The 23688-nt window shown below is 57.2% G+C and overlaps 8 protein-coding genes across 8 annotated transcripts; 4 read left to right on the forward strand and 4 right to left on the reverse strand.

Moving 5' to 3' along the window:
• Positions 1-19: 19 nt before the first annotated feature.
• On the reverse strand, positions 20-1827 carry B0H18DRAFT_1133659 (alanyl-tRNA synthetase domain-containing protein; the record flags this gene model as incomplete). The annotated part of the gene is made up of 5 exons (XM_048035574.1): positions 20-826; positions 880-989; positions 1016-1213; positions 1273-1649; positions 1701-1827. The coding sequence occupies 5 exons, from the start codon at positions 1825-1827 to the stop codon at positions 139-141; spliced, it is 1500 nt and encodes a 499-aa protein (XP_047901145.1). The 3' UTR covers positions 20-138.
• A 142-nt stretch (positions 1828-1969) lies between these two features.
• Positions 1970-4306, forward strand: B0H18DRAFT_1091102 (MFS general substrate transporter). The gene is made up of 10 exons (XM_048032282.1): positions 1970-2447; positions 2509-2528; positions 2585-2692; positions 2742-2840; positions 2893-2932; positions 2977-3113; positions 3183-3569; positions 3640-3756; positions 3808-3948; positions 4010-4306. Exons 1-10 carry the CDS (start codon positions 2253-2255, stop codon positions 4191-4193), a joined length of 1428 nt encoding a protein of 475 aa, XP_047901146.1. The 5' UTR covers positions 1970-2252; the 3' UTR covers positions 4194-4306.
• A 486-nt stretch (positions 4307-4792) lies between these two features.
• Positions 4793-8858, forward strand: B0H18DRAFT_966661 (glycoside hydrolase family 2 protein). The gene is made up of 20 exons (XM_048043354.1): positions 4793-4971; positions 5001-5037; positions 5224-5341; positions 5469-5568; positions 5618-5703; positions 5761-5896; positions 5926-6111; positions 6177-6309; positions 6370-6406; positions 6468-6586; positions 6672-6718; positions 6783-6875; positions 7018-7222; positions 7288-7366; positions 7424-7498; positions 7555-7603; positions 7669-7712; positions 7773-7890; positions 7946-8382; positions 8487-8858. Exons 1-20 carry the CDS (start codon positions 4924-4926, stop codon positions 8743-8745), a joined length of 2406 nt encoding a protein of 801 aa, XP_047901147.1. The 5' UTR covers positions 4793-4923; the 3' UTR covers positions 8746-8858.
• Positions 8859-8917: 59 nt separating this feature from the next.
• Positions 8918-10286, reverse strand: B0H18DRAFT_966669 (small GTPase superfamily). The gene is made up of 5 exons (XM_048043355.1): positions 10094-10286; positions 9892-10031; positions 9655-9839; positions 9475-9563; positions 8918-9417 (listed from the first exon to the last, which is right to left on the reverse strand). The coding sequence occupies exons 1-5, from the start codon at positions 10149-10151 to the stop codon at positions 9323-9325; spliced, it is 567 nt and encodes a 188-aa protein (XP_047901148.1). The 5' UTR covers positions 10152-10286; the 3' UTR covers positions 8918-9322.
• A 2600-nt stretch (positions 10287-12886) lies between these two features.
• On the forward strand, positions 12887-13765 carry B0H18DRAFT_1205591 (uncharacterized protein). Its single transcript, XM_048036138.1, has 3 exons — positions 12887-13218; positions 13276-13362; positions 13418-13765. Exons 1-3 carry the CDS (start codon positions 13034-13036, stop codon positions 13656-13658), a joined length of 513 nt encoding a protein of 170 aa, XP_047901149.1. The 5' UTR covers positions 12887-13033; the 3' UTR covers positions 13659-13765.
• Positions 13766-14790: 1025 nt separating this feature from the next.
• Positions 14791-18195, reverse strand: B0H18DRAFT_866233 (glycosyltransferase family 2 protein; the record flags this gene model as incomplete). The annotated part of the gene is made up of 14 exons (XM_048039773.1): positions 14791-14844; positions 14901-15305; positions 15357-15458; positions 15509-15640; positions 15696-15762; positions 15819-15937; positions 15988-16107; positions 16166-16246; positions 16309-16658; positions 16712-16910; positions 16960-17127; positions 17180-17570; positions 17634-17867; positions 17957-18195. The coding sequence occupies 14 exons, from the start codon at positions 18193-18195 to the stop codon at positions 14791-14793; spliced, it is 2661 nt and encodes an 886-aa protein (XP_047901150.1).
• A 1315-nt stretch (positions 18196-19510) lies between these two features.
• Positions 19511-21261, forward strand: B0H18DRAFT_966690 (uncharacterized protein). The gene is made up of 8 exons (XM_048043356.1): positions 19511-19698; positions 19764-19823; positions 19906-19981; positions 20046-20381; positions 20433-20510; positions 20565-20726; positions 20781-20979; positions 21033-21261. Exons 2-8 carry the CDS (start codon positions 19780-19782, stop codon positions 21176-21178), a joined length of 1041 nt encoding a protein of 346 aa, XP_047901151.1. The 5' UTR covers positions 19511-19698; positions 19764-19779; the 3' UTR covers positions 21179-21261.
• Positions 21218-23664, reverse strand: B0H18DRAFT_966696 (P-loop containing nucleoside triphosphate hydrolase protein). The gene is made up of 9 exons (XM_048043357.1): positions 23380-23664; positions 23304-23336; positions 23035-23248; positions 22950-22979; positions 22603-22896; positions 22524-22551; positions 22146-22473; positions 21931-22089; positions 21218-21876 (listed from the first exon to the last, which is right to left on the reverse strand). The coding sequence occupies exons 1-9, from the start codon at positions 23514-23516 to the stop codon at positions 21513-21515; spliced, it is 1587 nt and encodes a 528-aa protein (XP_047901152.1). The 5' UTR covers positions 23517-23664; the 3' UTR covers positions 21218-21512.
• Between the last annotated feature and the right edge of the window lie 24 nt (positions 23665-23688).

Here is a 23688-nt window from a genome sequence, read left to right on the forward strand (position 1 = left end):
AGGGTTCATACTGCAGGAGGATCAAAACACGGAGTCAATTATTCATCGTATTGTATATACCACAAGCATCGGTCTGTCCCACTAGGTTGCCATCATCCATAGTTCTGTTTGTATTCTACAGCAATATTGGCTATTCCATCATGCATTCCCGCCCGCAATCCGTAAGGCAGCGAGGGCCTCCTCGACCAGCTTGCTCTCCTTCTCCCGCCACACGCCAGTGAACTTGCCGCTCCAGCGACCCTTGCCGCCGCCCTTGACGTTCAGCTTCGCCTTGAGCGCGTCCCCCGCCTCCTTCACCTTCCCCTCGTCCGAGCCGAACACGAGCACCACGCTCGTGCTCGTCGCCGTCTGCACAGAGGGCGACGACGAGAGCACGACGAGGTACGGCGGCACGTCCGCACGCGCAGCGACTTCCTTCGCAAATGCCATCGAGATCGCATTCAAGAACGCCAGCGGGTTCGCCGCGTCGTCCGTCCGATGTCTATGCACAGCAGGCCCCTCGCTCCCCGCACCCACCACCGCGCCAACGAGGTCCCTCGCGAGCAGCCCCGCAAGCTCGGCCTCGACGTCCTCCGCGCGCCTCGTCCCGCGCTTGCGCTCCTCCACGACCTGCACGACGCGCTCGGGGACCTGCGACGGCCCGCAGCTGAGCGTGCCCGCGGTGTGCGCGAGGAGCGCATGCGTGGTGCCGAGGTGGTGCAGCAGCCGCGGGCCCGCGAAGAAGTAGAGCCGTGCGGAGGTCGTGCTCGCGCGCGCGAGCGACTCCGTGTGCGGGACGACGAAGAGCTGGAGGTTGTGGATGGTGGGCATGTGCGTGCCGCAGCAGCTGGAATGACGGGTAGGTTAGCGGCGGTGGTTAGGCGAGGAGGGGGGACATACGGACTGCGGTCGACGCCGTCGATGATCACGGTACGCATGATGCCGCCGGTGTAGTCGCGGGGAGGGCCTTCCCGATGTTGCGCCCGTTTTGGAGCGTTTCTTGTTCGGGGCTGTTCTCGCTGTGCAGCTCTTCTACCTCGACGTGCACGCTGCGGCCCTCGAAGACGAGCCGGTTGGCCTCCTCCTGCACGGATGCGATCTCGTCCGTGCTCATGCTGCGAGATATCTCGACGTAGCTTGGCGTGGGCCATGCCGTGAGCGACCACGAGAGCGTGGGTATGTTGCGCGAGTCCAGCACCGCTGAGAGCAAGTGCTGCGACGTGTGCATGCACGTCTACACCGGGGCGAGCCATTAGTGGGTGGCAAAAGAAACAGAAGATAATACGATCTTACGTGGTCAAGTCGGCGTTTCCAGCCGTCTTCTCCCAGTGCAACGCCGACCCTTGCGCCGGGGGAAAACGCGAGCAGCGCAGCATCAGCACTTTGATCCTTCGACCTGACATAGTGCACGGCATGACCTCCGTGTCGTTTGACTTCGATGACGTCCCACACATCGCCGTCTGAGCTTGTGAGGAGACCGACATCGGAGGGCTGCCCACCGCCTTCAGGGAATATGACGGTGTCGTGTAGGATGACTTCGATAAGAGGTTCGGACGGAGCAGGAGGCGCCTTCTCCTTCTTGCTCTTCCGTCCGTTGGAGGGCGGTGTAGGTGCCTGAGAGACTGTCGCGCTCACTACGGTTGTAGCGAGTTCACGCAGAAGCGGATCGCCTGGGGACGATTGAGCCTACCGTCGATCACAAGCAGAGCGGGCTCACACACGCTGGCACGCGAGCAGTCCGACGGGGATGGAGACCTTGTTGTCGGAGGGCACCTGGAGGGTCGGTGAGACGATGCGGTGGTAGGTGGGCGGGGTGACTGGAGGAAGGAGGACAGCAGCGGCAGCCATGCTGGTCGATGAGGGTGGAAGCGAAGACACGTACGATCGGGATCTGGGACGATCGAGCAGGCGTTTGATGGCGCGTCACGGCTCGGGCCAGCGGGAGGCGCACCGACGATTAGCCGGGGATGAGCGCCCCCGAGAGGTCGTTCTGCCAGCCTGCTGCCAGGTGCGCCGCCTCCCCATGGGCCGGACTTTCTGCCCCGGCCTGCCTGCCCCGCCCCCGCATGGCACCAGCCTCCCCGGCTCTGCTCCTCCGTGCTTGGCTTCCCTCCTGGTGGCTGGCAGGCTGCTGCATTGCTCCTTGATCGTTCATCCGGCGCAGACGCCGTGCGCGCGATAAAACCAGAGCCCCGTCCGTGCGGCGATAGCCAGCGCATCTCTGCTCTCCCCGCCGCGACGCGTGCTCTGCCGACGTGACACCTCCACCCGTTATGTCCGCCCCGGAGGTCAAGAAAGTCGGCGTGTCGGAGCTCGAAGACATTGAGCACCAGCAGCCGCAGCTCCTCGCGAACGACGCGGATGAGGAGTTTGGCGGTACGGAGGAGCGCAAGAAGCTCGAGAAGAAGCTGCTCAGGAAACTCGACCTCCGACTGTCCATCCTCATTGTCATCTACATCCTCAACTACGTGCGCGCCTTGCCAATGCTTCTGGATCGTCATGATCGACTGACATACCCTTGACGCGCAGATTGACAGGAATAACGCGTCGTGAGTGACGTCTGTGCGAGAAGATCACTTATCTTGAATGCTCAGCGAATCTGCAGAGCCGCGAGGCTACGTGGGTTCGAGGACGACCTCCATCTCAAGGGCCAGGAGTTTAACACGCTCCTGAGCATCCTCTATGTCGGCTACATTCTCATGCAGGTTCCCTCGTGAGTCATCCACCTTTTCGTCGAGTTCCTTGTGCTGACGCACAAACAGGAATATGCTACTCAACTACATGGGTCGACCTTCCATCTACCTGCCCTGCTGCATGATGGTCTGGGGGATGATATCCTGCCTTACAGGAGTCACTACAAAGTGTGTGCACCCTCAAATGTCTCTGTCCATATCCCGCTGAACGTCCTGCTAGCTTCATCGGTGCGCTCATGACGAGATTCTTCCTCGGCTTCGTGGAGGCTGCGTTCTTCCCTGGGCCCTCTTCCTCTTGTCCAAGTGGTACAAACGCTCTGAGCTCGGCGTGCGCACCGCCGTGCTCTCGTGCGGCAGTCTCATCAGCAATGCATTTGGAACCTTGATCGCCTCCGGTATCCTCGATGGCATGGATGGCAGGCTCGGACACTCCGCCTGGAGGTTAGTACGACTCCTGCGTCAACAGTGATGTCGAGAGCTCGCGGCTGATCGAGCGACCCATCCCCGCAGATGGCTCTTCTTCATCGAAGGCGCGCTCACGATCTTCGTCGCGGCCTGCGCGATCTTCGTGCTCCCCGACTTCCCCTCGACGTCGCACGGGTGGCTCAGCGCGCTCGAGGTGCGCCTCGCCGAGAAGCGCATGGTCGAGGACGTCGGCGTCTCGGACGAGACCGCGGACGCCGCGCAGAGCAGCCAGGTCGCGGGGCTGCGGATGGCGCTCACGGACTGGAAGGTGTGGTGCCTCGCGCTCGCGCTGACGAGCATGGTCATCTCGCTCTCGTTCAACGCGTTCTTCCCGACGCTGAGCGCGACGATGGGGTATTCGAGGACGGTCACGCTGCTGCTGTGCGCGCCGCCGTGGGGGTTCGCGACGTTGGTCGCGTTTGCGGTGACGAGGTGCGTGTGCCGGCGGTACCTGTGGAACGTACGGCTGTGGCTCACTGTATATTTTGCTCCTTTCTTGCAGGCATTCTGATAAAGTCGGAGACCGGTTCTGGCACATCGCCATCCCACTGGTATTCGGCATCGTAGGCTTCGTGATCGCGGCGAGCACGATGAACACGGCTGCGCACTACGTCTCATTGTCAGTCGTTCTCTGCATGCTCGCGGCACCTCTAAGCAACCTCGTCTACAGGTTTTTGATGGCGCAGTCCTACGCCGCATTCATCACCTTCCTCGCCTGGGTGAGCAACTCGATCCCGCGCCCGCCCGCGAAGCGCGCCGTCGCGCTCGCCTTCATCAACGCGTTCTCGCAGCTCGGGAACGTCGCCGGCTCGTAAGCACTCCTCCCTCCTCTTGGTGTTACCCGCCATGGCTGACCCCTCGTGTCCTGATAGATACGTATGGCCGACAGGATGGGGCCCGTCCTACCGCTACTCGTACGCGATATGTATCGCGACGAACGGGTTCTGCATACTGGTGTGCTACGCGTTCAAGCGCCATCTGGAGCAGCTCAACAGGCGGTTTGAAAAGCGGGAGCAGGAAGAGGGCCTGCCGAAGGGTTTCCGCTACTTGACATGACCGTGCCAGAGCATGACGTGTACTCGATGATATTCATGCCCTTCCAAAGTTACTCTACGGTTACGACTGCACGCACAATGTATTATTACCCGCACTACAACTGGTTAAGAGTCTAGGGCCTTGGCTACCCTCTATGTGCACAATCCCGAGGTTTGATGACCGAGTCTAATCTGGCCAAGATCTGCCAAGATCCCGGACCGATACAGCAGAAGACTTACCACATTTGGCAGGTCACCTTCCGGATTAGTCGGTGGCGGCCGGGTGTTGATACAATTGTCATGTCGCGCGACGAGGGCTACAGATTCCCCAACAACAAGCCGTCCATACGCGTCATGCCTGCGGAAGACCGAAGTATGATCGCATAGGGTAGTGCCCCAAAACCGGACCGATGCAGCCCGCTCTAAATCCCAGGAACGCCAGTCGCAGAACGCAGAGGACCCATCGCACTTGGTGGATGTCGCATCGAACAGCCCGAGGAGCTGCCGACGGACTCAGGGCGGTGGGCGGCGGAGGGCACTTGGGAGGCGGCAGACTGATAGCCTCGGGGATTTCTCGGACACAGCGCGCGAGTGCCCCTCCCGGCTGCCCTCCGCCGGCGCGTCCACCCGTCTGCTGACCCTCCCCTACATCGATGCGCGACCGTTATAATGCGCAGGCCGTGGGTCGCCCGGTCTCTGCGCGCTCTGTCACAGTGTTGATCTGCGTCTTGTATCTGAGTATCTGCATTGACATGGCATCTGCGAACAGGACGCTGCATGACGGGTGGAGCTTCACCCAGGTGGCGGGGCCCCGAAGGACGTGGTGAAGGAGGGCGAGTGGATCCAGTCCAGGCATTCCAACTACGGTGCATGTGGAGCTGCTCAAGGCAGGCAGGATTCCGGACCCGGTGAGCTGCATGACGCGCCGCTCCGAGGTTCATCGCTTATGACATCCATCTGGATGTAGTTCATCGGGTTCAGGAATGGGATGTGCAATGTACGTGCTTGGAATGGCCACGATCTGAGGGCTAGAACTGATAACGATGATGCAGGGATCGGCGAGGTGCCTTGGGCATTCAAAACCAAGTTCACTGCTAGCCATACGGAGGTCTCGGCCCCGAATGTGGACCTGGTCTTCGATGGGTTGGATACTTTTGCGACAGTGACCTCGTGAGTGGTCCGTCATATCGTGGAGTCGCACTCGGAGTGACGAGCAAGCCATGCGTAGAACGGTCACAATATCCTAGAGTAAGTAACGCACATTCGTCTTCGGGTCTACGACGCTGATTGTGCCCAGGACGGATAACCAATTCGTCGCGCACCGTGTCCCTGTTAAGCAATACATCAAAGAGGGTGCCAACGAGCTGGTCATTACGTTCGCCAGCGCGTTCCGGAAAGTAAGCGGGCGGTCGCAGCCCTCTTAAGACTGCTGACCACCTCGCGCAGGGGAGAGAAATCGAAAAGGCGCACCAAAAGTACAGCCTCTGGAACGGCGACTCCAGCCGTCTTCACATCCGCAAAGCACAATACAAGTGGGCCGCCAGACTCTCTTCCGTAACCTTAGCTGAACAACGTCCTACTCCGCGCAGCTATGGTTGGGACTGGGGTCCGGTGCTCATGACCGCCGGCCCCTGGAAGCCCATCAAGCTCGAAACCTACACCGCTCGCATCTCCGACGTGGACATCCGAGCGCGGGTGGCCGAGGACCTCTCCGCGACGCTCGAAGTCAACTTCGCGCTCTCCCGGGAGGACAGAGCATCGCGTCCGTCAGCCTGAAGGCCGCAGACGGCAGCCTAGTCTCCGGCCAGAACAGCGTGCGGATTGCGCAGTCGGGGGCGAAGGCGACGTTCAAGATGTCGGCGGGCACGTACGAACTGTGGTACCCCGTGGGGTATGGCAAGCAGCCGCTCTATACGGTGGAGATCACTGTGGCGGACCAGGTAGTATTCATTACCCCCTTCATGAGCGAAAACACTGTTGACAGTGGGGTCATTCTTACGTCTAGCATGGCAATCAATTGGACCATACGACACAGAAGGTCGCTTTCCGGCGCGCGAGGATAGTACAGGATCCACTCATTGATCAAGAAGGTCGCACGTTCCTCTTCGAGATCAATAACATCAGAATATTCTGCGGTGGTACGCATCGGAATGATGTCGACGTCGACGAGCCAGTCTTCTTACACTAATGTTCTTCAGGCTCGAACTGGATCCCGGCGGACTCCTTCCTCACTACGTACTGCTTTACCCTCCTCCTCTCGTCCCCTGTTCCACGATGCTCACGCGGTTGATGGCAGGATGACCCGTGAGCGGTACCTGGCGTGGCTCCAGCTTCTCGTCGACGGGAACCAGAACATGGTGCGCGTCTGGGGCGGCGGCATCTACGAAGCAGACGACTTCTACGACATCTGCGATGGTGCGCATCCCCTTCACATCGTTGGCTGCTGTGCACTTACGATCCGGCTTGACTTCTCTGCACGTCGCCGTTTACGTTACCATAGAGCTTGGCATCCTCGTCTGGCAGGACTTCATGTTTGGCTGTGGACAGGTACGTCGTCGTGGTCATCTGGCTTCGCGCGCTCGCGGCTGCGGCTCATCGATGTGACTTCTAGTACCCGGCATATGACTCGTTCACGAAGTCTGTTGAGCTCGAGGCTGAACAGAACGTGAAGAGACTGAGGCACCATCCCTCTGTGTCATCTTCGGTACGTCTAGCATGCGCGCCAGCCTGTCAACCCGGCGGTCACTCACCACCGTTCCATTCAGCGGGCAACAATGAAGGTTCGTCACACGACCAGCGCTGTCCACGCTGTCTCTCACTGTCGCCGTGTGCGGTCAGACTACCAGCTCGCGGAGTCCAACAAGCTCGATCTAGACTACAACGACGAGAAGTCGGACTTCCGCCAGTCGACCTTCCCCGCGCGCTACATCTACGAACGCCTCCTGCCGTCGGTTGTCGAGCGGCTGTGCGACATACACTACCACCGCAGTTCGCCATACAGTGGGTTCGGCAAGCCGACGACGGACAAGAACTACGGTGATCTGCATCAATGTCAGCAGCTCAGATCCCTTATAGCTCAGATCTGTTGCTCATGATGACGATCGTTACGGCATCAGGGAACGTCTGGCATGGCTCGCAGGAGCCTTGGCACAACTGGGACATCCTCGCAGGGCGGTTCGTGTCAGAGTTCGGCATGTGCGTGTTCTGGTGCTGTGGTCACGCGACCGCGTCTTGACTGGCGTGGACGGACAGGGAAGCGTATCCTGACATCCGCACGGTCGACTACTGGCTCGGCGGAAACACGTCTGAGCGGTACCCGCAGTCGAGGTGCGTTCGGGGAGCCCTGGTGCGCCTCTCCATGGGAATGCTGAGGCACGGTGTAGGACGATGTTCAACCACAACAAGGCGGATGGCTTCGAGAGGCGCTTGGAGGTAAGCCGCACAGCTGTCGCTCGTACCGCGAAGCGCGGATCTGAATGGGGATTCGCAATTGAAAGCTGTACTTGGTCGAGAACTTCAAGCACTCGTTCGAGATGGAAAGGTGCGCTTAACATGCCGTTTTCAATAGCGTGCGGTTCTGTTGCTTACTCCTGCCCCGCAGCTACGTGTATTACACCCAGGTCATGCAGGCGGAGACACTGGGCTCGGCCTACCGCCTGTGGAGAAGGAACTGGCGCGGTAAAGGAAAGGAATACACGGCAGGTGCTCTGGTCTGGCAAGTGCGCATGCTCCAAGACGTACTATTCTTTTCGTCCTGCTCACCTGGCGGACCAGATCAATGACTGCTGGCCGGTGACCTCATGGGCCATCGTCGACTACTTCCTGCGGCCGAAGCCCGCGTACTTCGCCATCAAACGCGAGCTGCGGCCGTACACCGTCGGCATGACGCGGAAGGACAAGCAGACGTTCGCGGACGACCTCACCGCCGCGTTCTTCAACCTCGACACCGTGCTCGAGATCTGGGGTACGAACAGCACGCTGCAGGAGAAGCGCGCGGTGCTGGAGGTGACCGCGTTCGACCTGCACTCGGACTGGCGCGAGACGTCCAAGCAGGACGTCGCGCTGGCGCCCAATGCGAGCACGGAGTTGTTCAAGGGCCTCCTCCCCGGCCAGCCCAGGCGCACGAAGCTCAGCGAAGCCCCGAAGACCATCGTCGTCTCCGCCCGCCTTCTCGACGCCTCCGGCGCCGTCCTCGGCCGATACTCGAACTGGTACGTCGTCCCGTCTCACAGACCTCGCCGCCGTCCGTGTCTCCCCCCGCGCGTCTTTCCGTGTTCCCCTTCCGAGTCCGACCGAGCTGAGAACGGTGCTGCAGGCCCGAGCCGTTCAAGTACATCAGTTTCCCCGACATTAAAGACGTAGGTCTCAGCATCGCTGTGGGTAAGGACGGCGAATCCGTGGAGCTTTCAGCGAGGAAACCGATCAAGGGGCTCGTGCTCGACGTCGAGGGGGACGCCGTGCAGTGGAGCGACCAGGCCATCGACCTCGTGCCGGACGACCCGCAGGTCGTGAAGGCCGTGGGACTGAACGGGCGGAAGATCAAGGCGAGGTTTCTCGGCGACGGGACGGCCTAGGCGTCTCCGGGCAACGAGGTGCGGAAGATGTCGAGCATATATGTATTAGTAGCAGCGTGCATGCCGTGAATGAATGCGATAGGGTTGTGCGTTGACGCACGCAGCGTCATACCGTAAGCACCGTGACTGAACGCGCATGTTGGGGTGCGCTAAACCGAGCGGGCAGCAGCGAATCGGGGGGAGCAGTATATGCTATTAGGATCTCGGCGAGAGGGTGTACATAATAGGGGCCCCACGAGGGGCGGTGCGCGACAACAACAATCATACAGGCTTTTACATAGGAACTGTAAGGATAAAGGCATAGGCACGCGGCTGGAACAGAAGGCAGAATCCGACAGTCCAATATACAAGAAACCTGGGAGGGAACGAGGCGGGCAGCGGGCGTCGTGGGGGGCTGCGATTGGTGGGAGGACAGACGTCGCCGCGGGGAGAGCGGGTGAGGGGAGACAACATCGAGGGCAGCAGGACAGGCGGAGACAATGCAGGGGATGGTGGGTGCGCAAGGACAGGGGATTGCGAATGTTCTATGAGCCAATGCAAGATGCCAGGGAAGAAAACAGAACGTCTAGAGGGCACATCACATAATAAAGCATCTGCTCGCTGGAGGCTCCACTGTCTTGCTATTTGGTGTTGCTTTCTCGATCTCTCCGAGGACGAGTTGGAATACCTCGGCTGTGGCGGGGGAGTGAGCATGCTGGGACTGTCCGAGCGGGGCGAGGGGGCACGCACCAACATTCTTGTTGGTCTTCGCACTTGTTTCGATCCACGCTGAGTGGTGGCTCTGTGCGAGCTCTTCGCCCTCCTCGGGTGCTACCTGTCTGGATTTGCTGTGAGGAAAATGAAACGTGGGCGACGGGTTTGGGTAGCAACGCGGCCGCCGCAGTGACGGCAAGTTGTGCCAACGCTCACCTCTGCTGGAGGTCCATCTTCGCGCCGACCATGACGCACGGGATGGTGTTCTGGCCGCTGAATTCGGTGATCTTGTCGTAGATGATGCGCACCATGTCGAAGGAGTTGCGGGAGGTGACGGAGTACACGAGGACGAACCCGTGGATGCCTATAGCGTGTTTCGAGTTGAGTATGGAGTATTCGTCCTGAGCGAGAAAGCGGTGAGCACGGCGGTGGCGAGGCGAGAAGGGTGCATACCTGGCCAGCGGTGTCGATGATGTCACAGTCGTACTCGATGCCCTTGTAGTTAATGCTCTTGGAGAAGGTGCTTTCGATGGTAGGGTAGTACGACTCGACGAATTGGTTGTCGATGAATTGAAAAACAAGCGACGATTTCCCTGGAGAGCGGTAGTTAGCAACGGGTGCGAGGTGGCGGCCGGGGGCTGGGCTGGACGCGCACCGACTGAACGGGAACCGAGGACGGCGATTTTTCTCTTCTTGAGAATGTCGCTCGGCATTGTGAAGAGGATTGGGGAGAAAGGGGATTAAAGGGAGAGGTAGTAGAGGACTAAAAGGGAGAGGAGAGGCGCCAGAGACGAGCCACGAGCTGAGCCAGCCTGAGCCACCACCGATGATCCGCGCCGTTTCTCCGTCGCTGCTACCGTCGCGACAAATCCAGCGACCGCGCCCTCCGTTTAGCCTTTTGACGTCCCGTCGTCCTCCATTCCTCCCCGCCCACCGCCTCTCGTCCTCTTACGTCCCCCTCCTCCCGGATCTCGCCCTGCGCCCTCACCTGAGCACCCCACGCCGGTCACACCCCCACCGTCGCCTACAACATCTGCGCAAGCCTTCTCTTCGCGCCGCAGGCTTGCCTGGATCCCCACAGATCTCGCGCTCCCTCGGATCGATGCATTTGTATTGCTCGACAACTTTGTACGTCTTCTTGGCCTCACTCGGGCGCGTGCATGTGCCCCCGGCGTAGACTGCGCTCTTCCCCGAACCGTCTAATCCGAATTTGCGCCCGATGGCCTTTGCACCCTCGCATCCGCCCCTCCGGATTTGCTCTCCTCTATTAGCACCTCAGATCTTCACAGTCTAGACAACTGGCTGAAAGGTACGGTCCAAACTCGTCTCATCTGATGTGCGTCCAGGCGCCATCTTCCGGCTATCCACCTCGTGGAACACGCCTTTCGGCGAGGAAACAAGGATGCGGGGTCGTAGAGGCTCAATCGACAGATCGCTGCTTCTGCGAGGTGGTCCTGCCCCTCTGCGAGATCAACTCTGATAGGCAGGCGTGTGCCCGCAACGGCCGGCGCTGGAGGAAAATTCGCCATTGGACTAGAAGGGGCACGTCGCTCACGCCCCCTTACGCGGTCCGCCCAACACGACGGCCAGAAGGTAGGCAGACTTACGACGATGGTGTAAAGGGCTGACGCACAATCAGCGCCCGCGTAGACGAGCGAATCACATGCGACTCCGCTGGTCCGAGGATACACCAAGGGAACGGAGAGGCTGCTAAAGGCGAACACCAACACCGGACCTGGATGCACATGGCAGGGTGGCGCCGAGCTGGCCAACAGCAGGAGAGCTGTACGATATGGCTGCGGAGAGGCAACATCAATGCTATCTGCACTTCATTCTAACAGACAGATGATGCATCGCGCTTGATCAGGAATCCGGGCTCTCTCTCTGCACTTTCGTCCCCTCGCGCTCCGACCAGCGCCACGGCCGCAACATCTCACCCGGACACAATAGCGGAGTCGAGGTACTGGCCTGCTCAAGACGGTGCCAGTAAGCTATGAACCACGCTCCGCGCGATACACGTCAGCGTGTCCGCTGTATTGAACATGTGGTACGTAGTAGCCGTAGCAAGGAACGACCCGACAGGCTGCACTGAACATCGCCCGGGAGACGTATTTGTTCCGCGAGCGACCGGAGGAGAATTGCCTCAGCCTGCGACAGTGCAATCATATCAAAAGCTTAACGGAGGGTGTAGGGAGACATCTGGCCCGTACCAGAGCCGCAGAGACAGGTCTGTCATCGCTCGCCCGACGCCGGCTGTCACACAGCTAAGTCGCCGAGCTCTCCCTACATTGTTCGTGCCGTCGCAGAGCCGCTCAGCGGCTAAGGCGGTTAGCATTCAAACGTTAACCTGCGACTTGGACAAGGTTCTGTTCGCCTGGCGGGCCACATGCATGACGTTCCGTGTGGACAGCAGCCTTGCCGCAATGGAGACAGTCGCAGCCGCTGGTTCAAACCAGTTGAGACGCCCTGCTGAGGAGAATCCCCATAGCATGGCAGACCATGGAAGCTACCCGGACGAGTAAGCGCGACGGATGGACAGTTGAGCGAGTCGCCCTGATCGGTGGCTCTGGGAGACGCATGGTCCGCGGCTTATATGCGGATTCTATGCATGATCGCCGCTTGCGGATTTAAGCAAGTGGTCTGTTTGGTGTGGAAGGCGATCGCGCGGTTGCAATTTGGGTGGCCTGCTGTTACAGCGTTGGCTGACGAATGCGTGATGAACCTACTACTTGGAACCTACCCGCCTAAACCATCCGAAGGGGGCGGCGTACGAACGTCTGGCTTATCGCTTCGACAGATGCAAACCTTGCTGCGGTCAGCTCGTTGCCAGTTGTCAAGATATACAGGAGTTACCCATGTCTGGATAAATGGGGTCCGGATGCTGAGGCGACTTGCTCTGGACACAGCCCTCGTTCCAAGGATGAAGTATGCTATCTGCAGCGGTAGTAGATATGAACGTAACTTAGACGGTGTTATTTGGAGGCGATACAGCTCACCTGCTTATGGAAATTCTAGTAGCATTCTGGCAGTCAGTGTCGCGGATGGTACGTGTCTATCTTCATGCTTGGAATGAACGCACTGTGCAGAGTACATCAGTCTTGCGAGTATATTTATGTAGCACAGAGTAGTCCTAGTGCTCGTCAGTAATGGGCTCTTCAGGCTTACACTTCAACGAACATCGAAGCATCCAGTCGTGATCATGGCACCAACTTGAATTTGCATGCCGTGTTACAACGTTTCCTATAGCTGTCTAGGAATCGTCTGTCTCGGATAGTGATCTCTTGAGTGCCGGGATCACACCTTCTGCAAACATACTATGCCCGATGAGAGTAGTGAAGAATCCGGATTATAATTGTCGGCGTTGAGTAACAGAGACAGTCTACAGCGTACCCAGAGGGTCCCAGACCGCGACGCGCGTCGAAACGCGGTCACGTGCGTGACTCATGGTACACAAACGTGACCGTTCGATTTCGAACACGAACTTCAACCAGCCGCAACCGTGTTCAACTCCATCTTCACCGCAACCACCATCCATCCGTCCCGTCAAACCTCACCGCTCTACTCGCCTCACACGACGCCCACGACCTCGATCATCATGTCTGCCACCACGACGCCCAACGACTCCCCGGTCCACGTCCAGCCGCTGCACAACCCATCACAAGCAGCACACGTCGTTGTGCCGCAGGCACCGCTTGGCAATGCGACCAACGGAGTTTCGAGCCAGGCACCCGCACCTGGGATGGGAGCGAAGGCGCTACTGGCCAGGAAGATGTCGAACCAGTATGTCTGTGTCCCAGTGGCGGGTGGCCTGGATTGACTTTGTTCCCTTTGTTGCAGCAACCCGAAGTACATATCCCCGACTGACAAGATGATGACGCCCGTCAGCCAGAAGCTGAACGCAGCGAAGCAGAAGCACTTCACGAAGTACGTGCCATATGTCTGCCGCGCGCTCTGTGGTCGTGCTGACCGCTCGACGCAGGGGCGCAAAGCCCATGCAGTCGCTCTTCCCCCAGAAGGAAGTGGCCTCCGACCCGGAGAGCGGCTCGGACGAGGAAGCATCATCATCACCGGTCGAGAAGACGGCAGCCGACGAGAACCCGTTTAGTGCCGTCGACGACGCCCCCCCTCCCCCACATCGTATTGTTATTCCCGCTTGGCTTGTACGACTATCCGCCCGATACCTCATGCACCATCCTCTTGCTACTCGTTTGTTTGTCTAGTTTGCACCAGTTATGCATCTTGTACTACCATGGGCGGGCCTCAGGGCGCTGCAATCGATTGGATGCAGCCGCCGTGAACCAACCAGTCTTGCTTCGAACGTCGTACCTATCATGAAGACTCAACGTACTCAACTTCAATGCAAGCAGAAGATGACTGCGGCCGCCGTTACATGAACATTCATATATCCGACTTGGCCTTCACATTGTTCGTCGCCGGTCGCCAAGAGTATCGTCATGCAGGGTGCAATGCCCTGCTGAGTTCTAGCCGTCAATTCCCGTATATACAGAGTGCGCGTCGCACAGAACTTCTCCAAGCTGGACACCGTTCCCAGACTAGTCGAAGATGGGTTCAACATCACACTCATAGACGTTGCTGACACAACGAATATCAGACATTGGCAGACCCACCTATGCTCAAATAAGCTCCACTTTCCCTTGGTCCCTCTCATAATCACGTAACGCAAAAGTTGCCGGTTCGCTCTAGTCCGCTGCGATCGTAATCCGGACCATGCCCACAGTTAATAAGACTACCGTCGCTGTCATTCCCTGGACGAGACTAACCCAATTGGAGAGCAATCCCGGTACATACACTTCGTGCGACATCCCCCAAACCCGACATATGATCACCGGAATGACCGCGCACGGAACTCCGGTTTTCACCATGACGTTGAACGTGAGACGCCGTCAGGCCAATTCTCGGACCGGTACATTTCGTGGCGTACTCTCCAGTCTGCTCGCCTGCATTCTATGATCTATAAGTATCCAGCTGGGCCTTGGAGCATACGGTTCGGTACCGCGCGCTGAAACGAACCCCCTCTTGAGCTTGATGGCGGTACCAATGGAACCAGAGCCTGGACGCAGCAGTGAGATCAGACAGAGATTGATCCAGCTTCACCCGACTGGCAGGCTCAAGGAGCATTTTATATGTATACCTACAAAGAGCGAACGATGCGCCTGCATTAACGATCGTCAGCAGTAAGCGGACAGGAGTAACTTAGGAAATGACGTAGATCCGAATCCGTAGGGACGGCATATAAAAATGTCCATGGGTCCCAAAATGCAGCAGTAACGACTCAACGACGACGACGATGTCCATATCCCAATCCACAGCCCATGAACGACATAAGTCTACTCAGTTCCTCCTGCAGCACCGGAAGAGATTCCGCTTGAAGAAGTAGAACAGGCACTAGGAACAAGCGGTGAGCATCGCGAGCTCCGAAGCAGAGTGAGTCGGACACATACGCCTATGAACCGCACGGCAGCCAGCCCGAATGTCGAGTACAGGATGACGGCGAAGTAGATGTTTTGCTTCTTCCGAAGCGTATCGTTATCGACGTCCTCGTCGCCGGAGCTCAAGCCGTTCAGGTTCTCAATCGAGATGGCGAGCGTAGCGTTCGAGAGCATCCAGAACGAGACGAGACGTGTACGGAACGTCTTGTTCTCGTCGTCCATCGTAGGCTTCTCGACTTCCTCCTTCACCTGCAGTTTTGTCACCGCACGCGTCACGGTCTCCTTGAAGTGAGCGTCGAGGTCTTCCTTGTTCCTTGAAACATCCTCAACGACGGCAGTATCAGCGTCCTTCGATTTCTTCGACGAGACAGACGGCAGAGCTTCAGCCTTGTCGCTACCCTTGGTACCCCAAGAGACCTACACAGAATCGGTCAGTACTGATGCGACGTGCAGGTGTATTTCACCAACATCGTGAAGGTTGCAGAACGCATAGACGTTCAAGACGTTCGTGAAACTGGGGGCCAAGCAGAGGTACTGAGGGAAGCTCGTGAACATGTGCCAGGGGTCGCGCTGAACAATCGATCAGCTACAATCTCCGCGAAGAATTATACCGGGCTCACGTAGAGGAATGAAGATATCAGGTAGATACCGTACGTTGCCACCATGGCGACGATGAGGGAACCAACAGGAGGCGTCAAGAAAGTCAAAATGATTTGGCTAACAGTCTTCCCCTTCAATTCTGAAGGAACGTTCTGCAAACAGCGTCAGCAGTGAGTCAGATACGCGCAGTGACCGCATGCTATTTACCATGAAGGCTTTGATGGTAAGTGCGAACGAACAGACCAGCAGGTAGACGGATAGAATGGCGTATACCCTGATGTGTCCACAACATGTAAGCAAATGTCAGGCAATTGAAGGCGTCGGACAAACCATAGAGTGATGGTGTACGCCAGTCGTTCTCCTTTTGGTCGATTGCCCAGCGCGAGGATAAATTGCAAGCAAAGGAACGCGAGGTAGACCCACTTCAGGGCCTCGTTGACCCAATGCGTCTTAATGGGAGATATAGTATTGGACAGACTGCTGAAGAGATGCAACTCACGATTTCCACAGTGCCAAAAAGAACAAGTTTTTGACTGGGCAGGAGTTCGATGATGATACTGAACGTGAGCCACATGTTGGCAAGCGCGAACCAAGTGAAGATCAGTGTGAAGACGTTGTACTGCAATGAACTGCGAGTCAACGAAGATACCAAAGGACAGATTGACCACGGGACGCACGATTGCCTGGACGTGCAAGAAGAACATGCGGATGATACCATGGCTGGACCGATAGAGCTTGAAGAAGTTCACAAGACTGTACTGTAGACGGATGAGCGTCAGACATCATAAGTCAACGTAGGCAAGCTACACTGTGGACTCACCACCGAGGCGGCGAACGAACCGTTCAACCAACGACGACGCTGGCCGATAAGCTCCACAGCAGACTCCGGCACATCCGTCTCAGCCTTACTAGGCTTCACGTACGTCAGCGTCCACCGCTCGTTGGCCTTGGCGACGAGCTCGAAACAGAGAATACGGTCCTCTGCCAAGAACATGTTCTTCGTGAAGATGTTCATGCCGTATATACCCTTCGGACCGAGTCGATCAGCCAATGAGTGGTCACCGTGGAAGTACTGCTCCAGAGGACGACCGAGGATGGCACGGAACCGGTAAGCAGAGAAGGCACCAGGCAACACGGACACGTAACCGAAGCTACTCTCGAGTGGCTTGTCTGCATGGACGCGTCAAATTTTTGATGTATGAACGCAGGTGGATATATCTTACCGAGGATGTTGGACATCTTGTACTCGAAGTTTTGCGCAGCGACGAGGGGGTTCAGGAGCTTCTTTCCACCCTCCAACATGGCGTGAATTTCACCACAGCACCCACCCAAGTGTGGGTCGTTGTAGAAGGCCTCCCACAGATAGTAGATGGACTTGTGGCCCGGCTTCGTACCAGCATCGATGAGAACACAAATCTCGGGCTGCGGCAATGGTCAGTGTCGGCAGGCACTGAGGCGCCAGCGAGTGTACCTCAAGCATCCGACCTATGGCATTGAAGAGCCATCGGTGAGAGTTAATCTTCTTTTGGTTCTTCGCCTTGATGACGAGGATGAACGACACCGGGACAAGGTTCGTATGGTCATCGCCATGAGGAAGGATGAGCTGGGGCGTCGCATCCACGGACAGCTGGGTCGTGTACTGGCGGATGACAACTCAGATATTTGTTACCGAGATAGGTGTGACTACCTACCTCGAAAATGTGGGCGACGGTATCCTTGCCATCGACCTGCTTCTTCATGACACCGTCTTGATACACACCGATGGTGGCAAGAATATCCAGGACTGTCTTGTCCATGGGTTCCAAACCATCAATGACGAGCGCCACGGTGATCTTCTGCCAACCCGGGACACCCTCCTCAGCTGTGCGACGCCAGTACTTGGACTGTTTAGTCTTGCAGATGTCGCGAATGTTCAACATGACGCCGTGCAGGGTACGGGCGTAGAGTGTCTTGTCTTCGTTGTATGACGTGACAGCGATGAGCAGCTCCGTCTGCCGGTTGTACATCTTGGTACGGAGGGAGTAACCGCTAGCTTCCGAAAAGTCATCGGGATCGCACGTTGCCGCAGTGTATCTCATGTGTCTAGAGGCGCAAGCCAGGAAACGAGGTTGGCGTCACTCTGAAACGCTTGCAAGTATTACTCACGAGAATTCGGTCGATTTCGACATGCCCAGCCACTTCGGCTCGATGGCGCTGTACACCGGGGATGGTACAGGGTACTCTGCAATGAAGTTACCCTTCGTAAGCTTGACTTTACGGGTAACACCGCGCTTGATCGTCTGTCGCCGTCTCCAGGAAGACTCAACGCCTGAAGATGCTGTCGAGACGGTGGAGATGGGACGCTCATACGGGTCTCCGTATGCATTTGGGTCAATGGGTCTGTAGTTGAATGGTACTGAGTGAGCAACAGGTTGCGCGGCAACACAACCAAACGTCCGCGGGGCGCGTCGGCGTGGCGCGGCACTCACCCAGGAGGATAGAGACTGCCAGGTGCGGCGGTGAGGGGCAGCTTCTCAACGTCGTCATCGTCGTAGCCGCCACCCATGCCACCGAATTCTTGCGGCAGGGAGACGGAGCTCTCATATGCAGACATAGCTGGCTCTTGGAAGTTGACATGTCGCGGACGGTCGGCGAACGGGTCCCCATGGTCGCTCACTGAGTTCTGTGAATGGTAAGAAGGGAGCGGGGGTCGGTGGTCCTCGGCCATGACTTGCGCTGCAATGAAGGAGTGGCCTGAGGATGTCGAGGGCGTGGAAGGGCTTGTCGTCGAGAGGTCGTCGTGGATGGAAAGAGCGCGCGCAGCAACTTGGCAACTTGAGGTCGCCTACGCCCCGGACCCCGGATACCCACTGTGGCTGTAGCCCCGCCTTCTTTGCCCCCGCCATATTGATCTCCGTCCGGCCAATGGCGGCGCTCCCCTCCACCGCCCCGCCGACTCTCGCGGTGCACATCACCGCCCCCCGGCCGGCTCGGTCGGCACCACCAACCGAGCGGTCGTTGCCACGGAAATGAGTGTTCTTTCTGCCCCATCGTCCGTCGGTGTGCGCTCGCGGTGGTACTTTTTGCGAGCGTCGACTACTTTCATCATGCTGGGCGGGCTACGAACGAGGCCGCGCTAGCTTTGACAAAACCACAGAGACAGCGACTGAACAGCGTGCAATCGCGCAGCTACTGCGTGGTTGACGCGGTGTTCTGAACAGTCAACATGTGGCGATCGCGATCTGCGTTGACTGACCCTCATCATGTTCTCGTCTATTTTGAGCATTCTCTATTGACATGGACCGCAAGTGAACTTACTTACGTCCGGATAGTTGTCATGATTGTTGCAATGAATGCTTGACCTCCGCTATCCAGACCACTCGATGTGCTCCAAGTACAGGACACGGATTCATATGTCGCGGGCTATCCTTGGTACGTCCTGCAATTCACCACGGGCTCGGAGTATGTTTACCTCAAGGCTATCATACGCTGGATCTGCGTTGGCTATTGTTCCTGGCACAGGAGGCTGAGTATGCAGCTCACCTGCCTGTGCCAATGCCAATGAATGATAGATAAATACTTACTATGGGGAGAACAAGGTTTCCGGGGGTCGTCACGTCAGCGTGTAACACGTACAGCATTTCATACATAGCCTTTGCAACTCCTTCGTCTCGCAAAGCTCACATCCGAAGCGGCGGTCTTGTTAACCCGTCCACGATGCTTCGCACCTCGCTGAGCGACCCGGCTTCACAAGGTGCGACAATGCCAAGGGCGCATCTGCAGGAAGGCTGCAACCGAGGGCTGTGGCTGCTTTGTCGATATGATGTACGGGCGCGGGTGTCAATGTTGTATGGCTGCGTGTCAACCTGTGGTCCGCGGGACGAACACTGTTATGTGACTGAGAATGCAGCATACATACGGTACATAACGTATGCAAGCCATATACTGTACTACGCGCGAGGGCAGTCTTTATATACTTACGAGACCAACGCGCGGATCGGATTTTACTCCGCGATCGGTCTCACGGGAGAACAGATGCCCCTAAGCAGCACGAGCATCTGAATACGTTCCGGCGTACTCGGGCGTACACAGTTGTAGACAGTCAGCTTCAAATCACAAGTACTTTCAACGTTTCAGCAGTACTACTAGTACTGCTGCTGCCAGCTAGGCACAATTCTGTACTTCGACAGCACCGTCACCTCAATTCGTGGCAGAGACCTGGCAGTGTCTGGTATATACATTCCGGAAGCACTGACGCACAATTCGGCCGCGGCTGACACATTGACCGATATATAGTGCAACCTCCCCAGCAATGCCTCCCGCGAAGTCGAAGACGCCTCCAGTGGTGCTGTATCAGTACGTACTACCAGGCATCTTCTCCACCGCGATACCGGGTTTACGTTGTATCGTTATGTCGTTGAATCTTGTTCTTAAACAGCTATGACGCATCCCCATTCGCAGACAAGATCCGCAGCGTCCTCATCCTAAAGCGGATCCCACACAGCCGAGTCGAGGTGCGCTCGTATACTCACTCGCCAATGAGACTGTACTACATCGCGCCTGCCGCTAATACCTTAGGTCTCGTACATCCTCCCTCGTCCTGAACTCTCAAACCTGCTGGGTATCACCTACCGCCGCATACCCGTGCTGGCCATCGGGAACGACGTATACTGCGACACTAGCCTCATATCCACGGCCCTCGAGCGTCGTTTCCCTGCGACCAAGAGCTACTCTCCGTCCGCGCGCGGGACCATATTCCCTCCGAGGAATGGCAGCAGCAAGATCGTGAAATCGGACAAGGCGTTCATCAGGGCGTTTGCGACGTACTACATCGAGGGCCAGATATTCGCTCCCATATCGCTGCATGTGCCCTATGAGAGGATGCCTGCGGATTTTCTGCAAGACAGGGGCCAGGTGAACGGGACAGAAAGTTCATCGCTACAGTGACTGACGTTGGAGGTGTAGATGCTCGGCGCGCCCATTGACGTCGCAGCCTTGGCAGCGAAGCGCGAGGAGTCGAAGAGCATTCTCGCGTCACATCTGGTAAGCAGATCGGCATTCGTAAACGACTGGCCGCACCTCAATGAGTATATGTAGGCTCTACTAGAAGAACAGCTCGCCGATGGCAGAGAGTGGCTCATGGACACCGCAGGACCTAGTCTTGCTGATGTTTCCGGCCATTTCCTGGTGGCATGGATGCTCAAATTCAGGACTTCTCGCGACCTCCTCGACCCAAGCCTCTTCCCTAAAGTTGTCATAGTACGAAACGTTTCTCTGAGACATTGCGCGCCGATAGCTGAACATCCTGCATAGTGGTTCTCCCGCATGTCCGCGTTTCTGGACAGTCAGAAGGACTTCTCGCCGTTCGAGAAGAACAGCGCGGACGCGGCCGCCAAGACCATCGTCTCTGCTCAGCCGGAAGACCTGTCCGCCGTCGGGTTTATAGAAGCGGAGGCGCGCCGCCTCGGTGTCAATCACGGTGACACTGTGTCGGTCATACCCACAGACAATGGTGGGCTTTCGTCATGGCGAGTGTGGATTGTGTTGTGACGCCGTTTCGTTCAGGTCGTGTACCAACGGTCGGCAAGCTGCTTGCCCTCAATCGCGAGGAGGTTGTGATCGAGACAGTGGGATCGGCTGGCGTTGTTCGCTGCCACTTCCCTCGGCTCGGGTTCTCAGTCAAGGCAAGACAACCGGCGGCGAAGCTGTAAGCTAGCTGTATACTTAATATCTGTATTGACTGTCGTAGGGGCTATCTGGATGGGATATTATATCATTACGTTTCTCACTGCGACGAAATATCTCAGAACGGAGATATGAAGAATGGTCTGGCACGTTGCTCAAGGATCATTTCCATCATACTCCGTCGTCGCTGCAGATGCTGGGTGTGCTGGACAGTCACGAGGACGCAAAACCTTCCAGCACCGAGATAGATACAGCAACGCATATTTCAACGCGAAGATGCTTCAGTACAAACAGTACACCAGTACAACGAGGTAGTCCACAATACAAATTACATACAAAGATCCACATACTCAAACGATCTCAAAAGATGAAATTACGACCGCCCATCGTCATATGCCTCATATCACCGGCATTGACCCCAGATCCTTGAGTGGGCGGCATGCCCCCAGGCATAGCCATCCTCGCGCTCTGGTCGCTCGTATCCCAAATTCGGCCACCCGCGCTAGGCAGACGCGAGCGCAATGCATCCAGTCCCCTGTTCGGCGGCTGCCCGATGCGCATCGCAGAGATGCCAGAGGTCACAGAGGAGGTGGATGCAGGCGCGGCGATCTTGCTATCCTTGTCAAGCTGGTCGCGGAGGGTCTTGATTTGGCCCTTGAGCACGGATGCGAAGGAGGGTTTGTCGCCCTCTTCGATGCCGGCTATGATGACGAGGGTGGACACGCTGTTGAAGTTCGGACGTCAGCGGACGGACGACATTGGGAAGGGCCACACTGACAAAGCCTCCTTGAGGTAGGCGAAGCTGAACTTGTTTGTCGCTTCGGCGATCTCGTGGACGAGGCTGTCAGGGAAGTCGATGTCCTTGTTGGTCTTCAACTTGTTCTGCCAGTACTTGGCGTACAGCGTACGCTCCTCCTTGTTGGGATCCTCGAACTCCCTATAGGCAGTCCCCTTCAGACATACATCGCCAAAGGTCGCTCGTACAGGACGCACCATTTGCGGTCGAACCTGCTCGGCCTGCCACTCAACGCCGGGTCCAACCTGTCGAAGTGGTTCGTCGAGCCGATGAGGAGCAGGCCGTCGTTGCCTTCCAGTCCGTCAAGCTGGTTCAGGAAGAACGACCGATTGCTGTCGTTAATGAGGGAGTCCAAGTCCTCGAGGATGAGCACGCATGGTGCCATCTCGCGCGCCTTATCGAAGACCGCCGCCATGGATCCTTCTTCACCCAAGTAACCTTTGAAAGACTTCACGTAGAGAGGAGCGTAACCCTTTGCGTCGCACTCCTTCATAATGGCTTTCATGCTAATTGTCTTTCCGTTTCCTATTAGCGTACGTCAGCTTCTATCAAATGCGCGAAAACTGGCAACTCACCAGGAGGGCCGTACATAATGAGACCCCGCTAACGGTACGAGGGTTAGGTATGTCTTCACTTAGGAACAAAGCATAATACCTTCCAGGGAATCGAAAGGTTCTTGTACAGCGTCTCGGAGTCAAAGAAGCCATTGACATCCTTCCGTAGCCGGTCTTTGAACCCTTGCTCCAAAATGACATCGTCCCAGTTCGCCTTTTGGACTTCGACCCAAAGATTGTGGTCCTTGCGCCAGAAGCTTTGGTTAAACACGTAGATTTCCTGATGAAGCTGACTGTGCCATGTTCCCGCCGCATAGATGAGTGCCCGGGAATGTTCCTCGGGACCAGCATGGACAAGGAAGTTCTGAATCATCGCTCCATACCCGACAGGGAACTAGCATTGGGGTAAGGTTGGTTGTTTCCATGGCATCTCAATGGAGCACGTACTCGCAGGGTATACAGTATGAAGTCGTATTTCTGACAACTCGTGAGATGGGTTATCTTTCATGCGAGTTCAACAGGAAGAGCGTACATCATATGCGACGCGGAACGCGCCAAAGTAGACTGAATCGAGCAGGGCCCCCTTCCCCGAGCGCCGGGCCAGAGGTTGGAACATGATGCTGGTGACCAGCTCGGAGGGTTGCATGGGTTGCACCAAAGCCCCAGGGAAGCCCATGAGATTCACTGTTCCTTCCATGAACGGCACAACCGTATGAGTCGGATACAGTTTACGGAGGGTCCGCGTTCTATGAAGTGACATCAGAGGCGGTGTTCATTCGTGCGGAAGTCAACGTTGCTCACGCATAAGCGACCTGCTCAGCAAAGGGGCGGATGCTAAGGCTATGTTAGCGACGCAGGCTTGCATCGGGTTTCTCACACACCCTGATCTATCCAGACATCGTAGAAGGGATCGATGCTGTTGCTTTCAGAGCTCTGGGTGGCACGAACGCCCTCTTCGAACATCACATTGACGAAGGCATCGTCGAAGTCGGGGGTGGTGCGACCGCGCTGCATGGTGTGAAGGAGACAAGGAAACGAGGTGGGTGCGACGCGATTGGATTATATAGAGCGCGTGAAGCGTGACGGCGTGGGTTCGTTGATGCTGCGACGCAGCGGTGGAAGGGAGCCGCGTGCGATGGCGATGGGATGGTCGACTCGGACGCGCTCACTGCGGCTCGGCGCTCAG

The sequence above is a fragment of the Fomitopsis serialis genome (genome assembly GCF_022376445.1).
Source record: "Fomitopsis serialis strain Sig1Antser10 chromosome Unknown B0H18scaffold_1, whole genome shotgun sequence".
NCBI classification, from domain to species: Eukaryota; Fungi; Basidiomycota; class Agaricomycetes; order Polyporales; family Fomitopsidaceae; genus Fomitopsis; species Fomitopsis serialis.

Coding starts and splice junctions, on each gene's coding strand:
- B0H18DRAFT_1205591 (XM_048036138.1), top strand. CDS start 13,034: ATGTCTGCCACCACGACGCCCAACGACTCCCCGGTCCACGTCCAGCCG. Junction 13,219..13,275: donor GCCAGGAAGATGTCGAACCA/GTATGTCTGTGT, acceptor CCTTTGTTGCAG/CAACCCGAAGTACATATCCC. Junction 13,363..13,417: donor AAGCAGAAGCACTTCACGAA/GTACGTGCCATA, acceptor CGCTCGACGCAG/GGGCGCAAAGCCCATGCAGT.
- B0H18DRAFT_966690 (XM_048043356.1), top strand. CDS start 19,780: ATGCCTCCCGCGAAGTCGAAGACGCCTCCAGTGGTGCTGTATCA. Junction 19,824..19,905: donor CCTCCAGTGGTGCTGTATCA/GTACGTACTACC, acceptor GTTCTTAAACAG/CTATGACGCATCCCCATTCG. Junction 19,982..20,045: donor TCCCACACAGCCGAGTCGAG/GTGCGCTCGTAT, acceptor CTAATACCTTAG/GTCTCGTACATCCTCCCTCG.
- B0H18DRAFT_966661 (XM_048043354.1), top strand. CDS start 4,924: ATGGCATCTGCGAACAGGACGCTGCATGACGGGTGGAGCTTCACCCAG. Junction 6,407..6,467: donor GCGGACTCCTTCCTCACTAC/GTACTGCTTTAC, acceptor GGTTGATGGCAG/GATGACCCGTGAGCGGTACC. Junction 6,876..7,017: donor ATCCCTCTGTGTCATCTTCG/GTACGTCTAGCA, acceptor TCAGACTACCAG/CTCGCGGAGTCCAACAAGCT.
- B0H18DRAFT_966696 (XM_048043357.1), bottom strand. CDS start 23,516: ATGCAGCGCGGTCGCACCACCCCCGACTTCGACGATGCCTTCGTCAAT. Junction 23,249..23,303: donor GCTGAGCAGGTCGCTTATGC/GTGAGCAACGTT, acceptor GTCACTTCATAG/AACGCGGACCCTCCGTAAAC. Junction 22,980..23,034: donor CGTTCCGCGTCGCATATGAT/GTACGCTCTTCC, acceptor ACGAGTTGTCAG/AAATACGACTTCATACTGTA.
- B0H18DRAFT_1091102 (XM_048032282.1), top strand. CDS start 2,253: ATGTCCGCCCCGGAGGTCAAGAAAGTCGGCGTGTCGGAGCTCGAAGAC. Junction 2,933..2,976: donor CGAGATTCTTCCTCGGCTTC/GTGGAGGCTGCG, acceptor CTCTTGTCCAAG/TGGTACAAACGCTCTGAGCT. Junction 3,949..4,009: donor CTCGGGAACGTCGCCGGCTC/GTAAGCACTCCT, acceptor GTGTCCTGATAG/ATACGTATGGCCGACAGGAT.
- B0H18DRAFT_966669 (XM_048043355.1), bottom strand. CDS start 10,151: ATGCCGAGCGACATTCTCAAGAAGAGAAAAATCGCCGTCCTCGGTTCC. Junction 9,564..9,654: donor AAGATGGACCTCCAGCAGAG/GTGAGCGTTGGC, acceptor CAGCAAATCCAG/ACAGGTAGCACCCGAGGAGG. Junction 9,418..9,474: donor GAAGACCAACAAGAATGTTG/GTGCGTGCCCCC, acceptor CCCCCGCCACAG/CCGAGGTATTCCAACTCGTC.